General features: G+C 31.2%; 1 protein-coding gene across 1 annotated transcript in view; it reads left to right on the top strand.

Annotated features, from left to right (window-relative positions):
* Nucleotides 1–12,522: 12,522 nt before the first annotated feature.
* The window catches only part of LOTGIDRAFT_157401 (hypothetical protein), a gene marked incomplete at both ends in the record, with an annotated part of 8,976 nt that continues 8,914 nt past the window's right edge, over nucleotides 12,523–12,584 (top strand). Inside the window, one exon of the mRNA XM_009049618.1 lies at nucleotides 12,523–12,575. Coding sequence (XP_009047866.1) covers nucleotides 12,523–12,575 — 53 coding nt within the window. The remainder of the gene's footprint in view (nucleotides 12,576–12,584) is intronic.

Here is a 12,584-nt window from a genome sequence, read left to right as displayed (position 1 = left end):
ATTTATGCACAAGATAGGATTCAAAACAATACTATTTCTATTGGTATGTAGTTTAAGTGATAATGATCATACAAGAGTTGACTTGTAAAGTTGCAATTATTCTACTACCCTCAAAATAAAATTGTCTGCTCTTGCTCATGTCTGCCAATTATAGTCTTCGACAGATAGACTGTAAATCAAAACATTATGGCTTATTGTTTACAAAGTTTACAATCTGTTGAAGGCTATGATTGGCTGTATTTGATCACACACAATCCAACCAAATTGGTGCATTGACAACCGATACCAGACAGGTGGCTATCGCAGTAATGGTATAAGATGACGTTCGTAATAACTTGACATTATAAAGATAAGTCCAAATGTGCATATATATTTTTGTCTAATTATAATCCTTTTTCACGTTTGCTCAAGACAGCTATGATGCAAAAGTTAGGGTCAGTCCAGTCAATGAGCATAATTAATGACACAAGTCATCATGACAGTTAAAACAACATTATGTAACAATATTACACAACCTATACATCATTCTTAACTACTCTCAAACTAATGACTTGTTTTTCCTGGTCACTGTATGTATTTATCATTACATGTCTACCAGTTTAATATCACTACACAATAAATACTGTTATCATTACATGTTATATGACATATTCTTAACCTTAACCTCATGTAGAACCAAAAGTCACTTTACATTATTCCTTACATAAGTAAGAAAACAAAAATAAAATTGTACAAACCTTTCCCAGTAATCTGCCACGTAAATATGTTGTATCTGTAGATTTATCATAAATGATAAAATTTGGATCAAAATGATCGCTTTCACTTCCACTTCCACGATCTCGAGGACGATTTTCACCATCACTAGTTCTTGTGCGTAATTCCTTCATTTAGTAACTTTTGAATGTCCTTTACACTAATTGAATGACTAAATATTACTAATTGACTTCTGACTTGTTTACTTATAACATACACATTTTACTAGATACGGAAGAGAGTTGAAACACTTGAACGTTGTTGGTATATCCTGAAATAATAAAACAAAGGAAAAGTTAAATATGATCAATGCTTGAGATATAATATCTATTTGATACATCAATACATTGAACAACTTCGATAAAATAATATTCAATTTTAAAGTTTAAAAACTGATTAGCATCAATTTGCACCATTCCAATATTGACGTCAGTGGTTCTTGCAAATTTATGACATCATCAAATGGAAGTTACTATATCAATAACATATATGCAATTTCCTACTAGTGACGTCATAAAACGTGTTATGGGAATTGCAAGAACCACAGAAGTCGGAATGAAAATTGGAATGGATCAAATTGATGCTAACGGGTCCCCAATATCATAAAATGTTTAGAAAAACCGTTTTACAATCCCTTTAACTTTAATTTACTACTGATAAGGGTCCTTAAACGTGCATGACCTGAAGTGGTTTAGTGCTGAATCTACAAGATTAGACACCATTTTCATGTCACCTCCTCCAACCTTTATCTCTGATTTGGAGAAACTAGGTTGTACTTAATGAGCAAGTCATGAAATATCCATAGGATGAGAATCATTTTATTAAACCCACGTTAGATGCCTTTCAAACTTCGTAGACAATAAACTGCAAAGTTGCAAAATTCAAAAGTTTCATTGCATATATTTTGATTGATAAAGATTGATTGCTATTTGACTTTTCAATTTTTTATGGTAGCCTTAATTATTTCTAAATAAAAAAAAAACAAGACATACCCAATTTTATATTCATTCACACATTTGAAAATTTCACATCATCAAAAATTTCAAGATTGCAAAAGAAAATCATGATTAAAGAAAGCAAAAGCTCCACTAAAATTATTTCACCAGTCCAAAAGTGGACACCAAAAAACAAATTTATAGTTAATTTTTAATATTTTATATGAGTCAAACTTAAGAAATAGTTAAAATAAAAGATTATGAAAATCAAAGGTTTACAATCTAAAATTTCAACATAGAAAGGTATTTAAGCATACCATCCTTAACGAAGATCCTCGCTCATTTTCTGTTAAAATTCACCAACAAAGAGCTGTCAAATTTCACTCGTATTTGCACAAAATCCTATACCGTTAGTTTAATTTTGGTGGCCTTTGAAACCTCTCACATAAACCGAGTTAAAGTTAGCTAAGTGGAAGTTTAAACACCTGCTAAACCAAGACTACAGCTGGTGATAAGAGACTAAATTAGAAGCCAGCTTATCAGTTAAAAAGTAGAGTCCTTTAAGATAGTGTATCATGAAAACTTGAAACATTTATAGACTTACAGCTTCTGTTGAACATTTTTATATCAAAACATCTCACATTCTTAAAGTGCTAAACTTAAAAAATCTTTTTAAAAAAAGCAATTTAACATAATCTACTTTATTTTTTAAAAAAAGCCGTATAAACATAATTTCCTACAAACAAGGTTTGTCCACAAAATGGCTGGCAATAGTTCAATTTGATCAAAAACTTTTATTTTGATAAATTTGTTTTAAAATCAGGTCAATATAATGAAAGTTTGCTTTAGTCAAATTATTCACTTTAGAATAAATATGTTACAGTTAATTTTAGAAAATATTTTTAAGGGGCGCTGAACTGTGGAATCTCATCAAGTCATTCAAGACATTTAAATTTTTCAGAGGGCAGGGAGGGAGTGGACCAAAATTTTCTTAGGTGGGCCCACCTCTAGCTATGAGCCTGCGATTAGTACACACTGCTTTTGATGAACCCTTTTATATCAAATTCCGTTTGATCAAGTAAATATATAGGATATATAAATATAAATAACACATTTTAGAAATATTTTCAGGTATAATTTATGATTGAATCATTTTCTAATAATTTATGATGTTTTTGAGAGTGAAAATTTTGAACACTGCCCATTTATTTGCATATTTGCATTTTTATCACAGCCAATCAAGTAAACACTCCATTCTAGTTCACATAACATAATATTATATAAAATACAATTTACCAACACAAATAGTCCTTGAAAACATTAAATATAATTTTATTCCCATCAAAAGACAAAATAAATCTTTTATATCTCTACTTGTGCATAGTACTACCATAAAACAAAGACTTAAACAAAAAAACTCTCTAACCAGTCAGCCAATAGACCAAATATTTACTTTCAAAATAAATGTTTTCAGCAGACGCTCTTTTCACGATTTTTCACATGACATTATGACCACATATAGCAATTTAACATACTGACATATTTTCAAGTTTCTTGTATCAACAGGAAAAATGATATTTTCTTGCTCTTGATGTAAAGCTATTTACCACAGACATGTACATCTCTAGTTTCAAGATATATTAATATCTCACTTCATCATTTATTTATTCCTTTCATTTTCTTATCTATTTCCTTACTCAGTTAGATTTCATATCTTTTCTTACTGATCTTTTGGTTCAAATTTGACGTGAAATGAGTTCTGACTACATCTTATTTTTCTATTCATGAATTGGAGTGTTCTATACAGGAATTAATACTAAGGCAATGGCATCTTTATTTCATTGTTATTTCAACGGCTCCTCTTATAAACTGGAAGCCAGAAGTGTGCAATAGGGAAATCTTTCCACAAAAATTGTAGTGGGAGATCCTTACAAGATTGTCCTTAATTGCTAATAGTAAATATTGAAATGTCAGTATATGAAACTGAAAGTCAAAATACCAAAGATATTTCTAGAAATATTTTGAAAAAAAGACATGTGCAAACAAGTTATACATAATTATTCATTTTTAAGCGTTCATGATGGGGAGTAGTGAACTGTCATAGTGTACACAAGTTCAGAATCTAACATCATTATATCAAGAATTATGGCACAGTTCTGGTCGTTTTGAAAGATATACCCAATATTAACTTGACATCACTTAAATGACCTAACCCAAATGTTCATTATCAAGAATACAGACCTGTCAAAATATCAAAAACTTGAGATTAATCAGCTAATAATTGGCACATCATCCTAATTAGAAACAATATAGTATAATTTATAAGTAGATGTAATAAGACCTTTAAAGTTGATAAAATAATATTACATATATAATGGGTATTATTATATAACAGGTGTATAATGATCTAGAGTGTAATATAAGATAATAACATAATACCATTGATATATGTTATGTTCATTATAACCCTTCATGACTAACAATGTATTTTATATGTGATACTTTTTATCTTAGAATATATAAGTTGGCTTGTTTTTTTTTATATAAATTGACCATGCAAGTATAAGTCTACTATATTTTTTGATTAAAGTATGTTTTTTCAAATAATATATTTTGATAACACACACTATAGTATACATTTGCATCAAACTTTAAGGGATTTAGTCGTTTAAACTTCCAAAATATGTTAACTTGAATTGTAGAATGTTTGTGCAACTGAATGCTTCCCATCTGCTTGCATGTAGACTACAGTAATATATCCTTTGAATAAAAAAAATGATATTAAATTGAATGGGTTTGTCAACTTGACATGTGTTTTGGAGTGTCCACCTACCTACTAATTAATATATGGTATTTTAATAACAATTTGATATCAGTTAATTTTTGTATTATCAATTTCCAAAATCTTACATGTACATGCGCAAGCTCTTTTTCATATTTTTTAAGATTGATTCACCTTTCAAATTAATATTTTCAAAAAATGTTTTGATATGCCTTTCAATTTCAATGAATCCATACATTACATTTAATATCACCCCTTTCATTATGATAAGTATATAACAGGTATGTTAGAAATTATATCATTTCTTTAGCCAAAAAAAATGTCATTCAGTACTGTACATGGGGTAATTTAAGTAAATAAAAGAGTAGATAAAGCTTATAACCCCCCAGACAGCTGTGTTTTCATAATTCTTTAAGACACACAGAAAGTACCTATTATGTATTTATAATTAATAATCCTTATAATCAGTTGTATTGTTACTATAATGTTTTTCTTATGAAATAACTTGACAAAGTATACCTCAGGGGTGGCTTTTTACAAATGAAATCACTTATTTAAAAGGAAATGCACATCCTACTACAAAGAGGGGGAGAGGGAGTCCTTGAACTTGTTCAAGATAAAATAAGATGTTTGCTTTTTTTAACTACTCTAGTGTGAAATTTTAGGCATTTTGCATTAAATTTTTTTAATCATCATCTAACACAAACCTATTTTGGAAAGAGAAGCGATGATATTCCTACTTTAATTTTCATTATAGGGTATTTCAAAATATATGTAACCGTCATGGCCCTGCCAACTTAGAAACATAATCATCCCAGTTCAAAACTAACTGTCTAACCTTCTTCGGTACAAATATTTTACTGATTATTTCTATGTGAATTTGCTTGCACCGAAGATATATGTTATATGTGATCAAAATATTGTGTTCACAAAGAAACTTCAATGAACAGACACACAGAAGATGAACAATGTAATATATATTCATTCTCAGGTTTAAGGTCTAAATATAAAGAAGTATTAATAAAAAGTGTTCACAAACCAACATTATACCATCAAAGAAGTTATTTTGACAAACTTTCAGACATGATGCCAAAGACTAGATTTCACAGGTCTATCAAAATTTAACAACTCACATACATGTACACCCAGGTATACCAAATATTCTGTATGACGACAATATAGATGTCAGGAAATATGCAGGAAGTGAAACCCACACCTTAACTGTCATTAAACTAATTACCATCCAACACAAGACAATAAAATCATAATAGCATGACACCTTTCTTACTCTTAAAATATCTAGAAATTTTTAGATGGGCTACAAGCAGTTTTAGTTTAGTTAGAGATTAGGAAGAAGCAAGTTGCTCTTTCAGAGATTTTTCATAACACTTGTAATCTTATTATTTATCATAATTTTCATTCCATCAATTTTGAACAAATCATCAAGTAAGACGTAAATGGTAAATCAAGGACATGGTGTTATGTAATTGCAAAAGTGTCTCCATTCCATATATGTAGAAGTTTGACAAATACTCTGAAACAGTCCTCAGAAATTCCTACTTGGAAAAAATGTGCAATTTAACTACCAAAGACTTGGTAAGAATCAGCTGGATTTGGGCTAAAATCACGGGTAAAGTGACCTGAAAAGGGTAAAGCCTGGTGTTCCCATAAACAGTCTGTTAGTATTATAGTACTTGACTATCAAGATACATTATAGTTTATACACCGGTAAATCAATAAGCCTACACAAGTTGATAAAATAGCCTACAATATGACTAAATAAATATGAATATACTCAGAGCAATTACTTACCCAACATAATTATATTCATTATCATTATCAATTTCATTTAATGATAATATGAACTTTAAAACGTCTATATCCCATATAAAACAATGAAAAGAATGCGACAGTCACAGACGGTGAAGACAAAAAACTGGTTCACCAAGCTTTCCGAGTATATACCAAAATATAGCCCACAGACACAGTAACAGTTCAACGATCGACATATACATAAGGTTTTAACAGGTCTTCGCATCATGAAATATTAGTAAGAAAATGGAATAATGTATAAAATTTTACCTTCAGAAATCAAATTGTTTCTAAAAATCAATAACAGTTGTTTGTCGCCTGCCTCTTTCTCTCAATACCAAGCTTCGTCCTTACCCTAACCAATCCCAACTCAAGACTAGTTGACGTTGTAATATATTGTATAGAGGCTGACTAGTAGGGTCTAGTCATGTCAACCCACCACTGTATAAACATTATACTGTCAGCTGACTTTTTCCTACTCGGCATGTTCAATCCGTTACAATTCACGGATCACTAAGCTTTCTATCACGCTTTATGGCTTCCAAAAACTATACCCATTTGCATTTAAAGGATGTTAAAAGAATGTCTTCGATTTCCATAGCCATTGTAACCCAAAAAACTCAATTTAAACTTCAAAAAATATTTATTTAATGACCGTAAATTGTCATTTGGCACGAAGTTTAGGCCTGTCTTTTATATTTTGTCAACGTCGATAAATTATCAATGGGGTAGGGTTGAGCCTTAAAGGGTCACGACCCCCCACCTTATTTTGTATTTTTTGATTTGGTTCATCGAATAGTAAGGGCTGTAGTTATTTGTAATCTAATTCGACACCTATCAAATTATTAAAATACAAAATACAATGGGCAAGACTTACTGCAAAATATTGACATAATTTGAACAGTTATATGTCTAATGAATGCAGACCTCTCCCTATTCAAAGAGGGAGGGGGGGGGGGGGGGGGCGGGGTAAACGATTTAGTAGAACGATTTCATAAATTAAGACTTATATACAAATATACCATCTACACGGTGTGCTTAAATGTATGTAGTCTGATTATCTGAAGACAGTTAGTTGTTCCTTCCCTTTTTGGATTTTGGATTAGGTAGTTTCGACGGACAAATTGCGATTATTTAGCCCAATTACGTATAGGCCTACCTCGTGTATGTTCGATCTCCAATTTTCAGCCGAGTGATTTTTCCTAATCATACTGAGAGCATACAAATTAAAATATTCTATTATATATGCTAATTTAGCGTTTCTAGAAAGAACAAAAGTAGGAATAGCTGAAGTGATAGGGGCCAAGTAAGTATGCAGGTGGTTTAAAATGAAAAAAAAAAGGCTTAAAAAGATTATTACGTGATCAAGTCCAATTTTAAAAAGAATTTAGATGGCTAAGATACATAACATGCCGGATCCAGATCTGAATTCGGAAAATTCTAAATAGTTCTGGGCCGAAGACTACGCTTTAGAAAACCCATTGGCATCAGAGCCTACAACGGCACATAATCAGATGAACTGTACTAAAATTCGAAAGTAGTAATATATAGTCTATACATAGAAATATGGTCAATATGTGTGTTTTGGCTTACCATAAATAACAGGTACTATATTATGCAGACATCCTCTTAGAAAGTTTCGGACTAACTTAAAGTCTTAAATAACTTGAATTATATACAACTGCATGAATAAGCTGTCAATTTTTTCTTATCTACATTGAAGTTGGATTTTTTATATATTTATATCATTCACTTGAGTATTGAATTTTATATTATGGCCTATTTTTCGGATTAATTTGTGTTCGAGACAACTCGTGTCGCACTCGCGTGAATAACCGGAAGCCTTGTTTCGCACTAGATGGCGTTTGAGAAGAGAAAAAATTGCTTCGAGTGATAATTTTATTTTCTATTCAAAATTTCAAATAAGATGGGCCCTGTTGACATTTTAAAAGCAAAAGCTATGTATATGCAATAAGGTTTGTGTTTTACTTAACTCTTTGATTTCAATATTTGTAAGAAATGACGGCGAATTGCTTAATTTTCTTGAAGTATTACCTAACGAGTTTCTGTCCCTGGCAGCCTACGGCTCCTGACGTAAAGGTAAACAAGGAATCAGTTTAAAGACCTCTTCAATCGTCTTAATTATCATGAACTTGACATCGTTCATGTCTGCTTTTTTAAGATCCATGGGGTAGCTACTAGGAAGGTTATGTCCCGTTAATTGTCACAAATGGTGGCCATTGATATTGACTTTATCCAACACTGTTTTTCAACAAATTCTTGACTGATCTTCCTCTCCATGCCCCATTTGCTTATGATACATTTGCTTATGATACATTTTGTGACAGTACGAATAAGATGATGGGCACATAATTATGTGTGACTTTAAAATTCATGTGGCTTCTGAAAATAATTTCTCTAAAACTATGTCAAAGCTATTGGTTAATCTGATTGACAATATTTTTAGTAATTCAACATTTAATACCGGTATCAAATTTAGTAACTATCGCTTTAGACATGGTGGTTAGTCAAATCATCTGCAGTAAACTCGTCCACAAACTGTACTAACTTGTCTAAAACATTCAGTAGCCTTGTCTACAAACCAAGAAATGACTCGGCTAAAAAAAACATATTGAAATAGAGATTTTCTTTTGAAAATATTTTTTGTTTTACTTAATTTATATGAATAGTGATGACTTTCATCTAATCAAACAAATACAAGACAACTCGGAACAACGACACTGCAAAGTCGGACCACTTTTCATAACATGCTAGGCCCCCCACTTTTTTTTACTCCACCCCAAACAATGATTATCTTTCACAACAAACTCAACCCACTTTTTCTGAGAATAGGCCTAAAAAATGATGATCTTGCACATCAAACTCAGCCCACTTCTCATGATACACGTGGCCCAAAGACATTGGATGGTCCTTCGTTTGATATGTTGTACTTTATTTGAATATAATAGTTGAAATACTTAATCCCTCTTTTATGAGAGTTTGGTGGCCCTGGAAAGGACCATTTATATGAGTTTTAAAAAGGACTGTTTCAGCGGTCATGAAAAGGAACGCCAAGCCTTTAGATTGCACATCATCAGATTCCGGTTGTGGTAAAGGTAGCGATATTCTGGTACTCTCAGCTGACGGTAGAGGTGGTGTATAAGCCTTACACTGGAATGGTTTGACTAGTTTGCGATATCAGCATCCGCTGGAAGCGAACGTTAACTTGTCATCTACCAACCAACCATGATTTGACTTCAGTATTGGTGATGGGATATACTGGTTCCATATATCCTGTGCTGCCAATTCTCAGATAGCATACACTGTATGGCCTCTTGACGTTCATGAATGATCAAGTTACATTCTATATAATTAAACGTTATTTGGTAATTTAAAATAATTACGAATTGCTAATGATGACCAATATGCAGTTTTTTCTTTCTCTTTTACAATAAATGTGAGCTTGGGCATTGTTAACATTAATTACCAGATAGTAATTCTTTAGTATACTTTCATTAATTAATCTACAATTAGTACTCTTGATCTTATAAATTCAAATCAAAGTGAAAACTAATGACTAATCATTGTTTGAGTAGTATTAATAAGTGAACAATAAAGTAGTCCGAGTTTGTCGTGAAAGAATATTATTTTTTGGGCCGAATGTAACAGAAGATAAAAATATTCATTCTACATTAGACAAGTTAGGTACATAACCTGTTGCATCAATAGAACCAGTCAACCAGAAGAGTAAGTCTTTTAATTATATCATTTTATATAGCATGTATGTATATGTATAGTAATTTTTAATGATTGAAGCTGCAATCCAAAGTATAATTTCTTTCAATTTTAAATATTTCTTATTATATTTATTTATGATTTTTATAAGTCCACCTGAAATGGGAAGTGTATATTGTCGTCCCCTATATCCGTCCGTCCATCGGTCCATCCACAATTGTTTGTAAACACGCTAGAAGGCATAATTCTTAATTTAATTTTTTAATACTTAAAATAATAAAATAAAAAAAAATATTTTTATTTTAAATTATATTATTTAACTTAAAGAATCCCTTCGTTTATTTTAAAACGCCTAAAATATTTAAAAACATTACGTACCTGGTTTTAAAGTTTTTGAAAGGTTTTAACAAGCAATTATAAAACCAAACACTAAAACAAGATCAAACTGCTTAATAACAATTAGAACTCTCCATTTTTAATTAATCCTTTTAAAACAAATTCAATTTGATCAAGAAGATACATAGATATGAATAGCATACTTTCGATATATATTTTCAGGTATAATTTATGACGATTTTGATAGTGAAAATGTTTTACAAAAAAGCTGAATACCCCATTTTACGAAACTTACTTGTTTTGTTCATTATCACCCATGGATGAACCTTTTTAAAATAAAAAAGTTATTGATCTCAATCTTGAAAATACATTCACTTTTTAGTTCATAAACAGTTAAAGGGTCAGATACATGCCGGATTTTGACAACATGGTAATATTATTCAGTATCACCCTGAAAAATTAAAAATAAGTGTATGATTGAAGATTGAATATTTCTTACTTGTTGCTGTACTGCCAAATAATAATTTAAAATCAAAACTGTGATTGGGCGTATATTACCTTGTCTGGCAAGCTAGCTTTTCAGCTGAAGATAGATTTGTTGCCAGAAGGTTTATTCCGTTAGGATATCCAAGTTGGTAATACTGGACATTTGCTGTTGGCCACCACAAACCGTATAAGTAATCATTTGCGATCCATGGTTTTTTCAGTGATATACTTCAATTTACAATTGATATAACCAGTTGATATAAGCTTATATTATGTATGTATTATTACTATTTATTATTTTTTTTATTATAGTGTTTGATGCTGTGAAAGAGTGAATACAACATGGAATTTGGAAAGGTTTTCGTCCAGTATTTCCTAATCAGGGGACTGTGGTTTTAACTGTGCCCAAGTTATCTTCAGTAAAGTCCAAGTTCTTGAGTTAAAGGCGTCTTATTATAAGAGAGATGGCATTTTTAGAATAGTAAGAAATGTGCTCACATTGCCATAACTTCCTACAGAACATCCATTGAGAAATCTCTATTCAACTTCTGATAAAATTGTTACCTTTATTGCATATATAGAATCAACGTGGATGACAAACTTAATATGGTATAAACGATTGGTCGGGTAAGACATTCTATCCACAGGAATAATGATGGTGAAGGATGGCATACCTGAGCTAAATCAACGAGCCAAGAGAGGCTCCCTACAGTTGTTCATGCTTATTCCTCTTCTGCACAAAGAGGCTGCAATGAAAATATTTCAAAATAAGCTCAGATAATGGTGATTTGGGCATCTTATGATAGTGGGCAGATGTCAATAAACCCTCTACAAAGGATATCGGCCTTATTGTTGCATTGTAATTTGGTGCAAATATATATATGTGTGAGTAGTATGTTAAATGAAATGTAACATAGATCTGAATGAATAAATGATTAAATTTTCAAAATGCTTTCATTATTACCTCCCCATGTAAAGAACTCTTTTATACTGAAGGTAGTTCTTGTATATAAATACGCTTACTTTTATATTACTTTTGTCGATGAGTTAACTCAGTAAATATTGTAGATGAGTTAAATTTTGTAAACAAGTTCTCTGACAAAATTTTGTTGACGAGTTGACATGTAGACGATGTATTCTTAGACACATTCTAAGCTAATGCATGGAATGACTTACCAACACATTACCTAATCACCTAGAATGAAACTGTTTTCTCAGTTATATTCCCAATCTAGCATATTTCTATCCTTGCTAATAGATATAGCAGTTTTGAATTTTATCCCTTCAAATTTTATGCTTCAAAATGTATCTAATTGAAAGTAATTTTGTGTGCCATATATGATGTTAATTCTGTCTGTTTTCATTCTATCTCGTCACTTTAGATAACGAAAAAGTGATGTAAAAGTAAGTGACAAGTGACAACACTGAGAAATTTGATCACTCATGACTACATTTGTTCCACATAAGGATGACAGGGTCTCCGATAATCAAGATACAAAACTTTCCTTCTAAAAAGTTCCATATCATTGAGGCTTGAGACTAACTTTGGCTCAGATTGCATATTATCACCTATTATTCTCAAACGTGATATTTTACATTATTACCTTATTCTTTTCTGATTAGTTCAATGAAATAATTCCTTTGTTTTCTTTTCTAGTTGCAACTTATACTGATTTGATAACAATGGCTGGTGGATTTGAGAATGTTTTCAAAGCACTTTGTAGAGCACCAGCAAAGTAATCAAC

The sequence above is a fragment of the Lottia gigantea genome, assembly GCF_000327385.1.
Source record: "Lottia gigantea unplaced genomic scaffold LOTGIsca_14, whole genome shotgun sequence".
In the NCBI taxonomy this organism is placed as follows: domain Eukaryota; kingdom Metazoa; phylum Mollusca; class Gastropoda; family Lottiidae; genus Lottia; species Lottia gigantea.
This window is presented reverse-complemented; position numbering and strand designations above follow the sequence as displayed.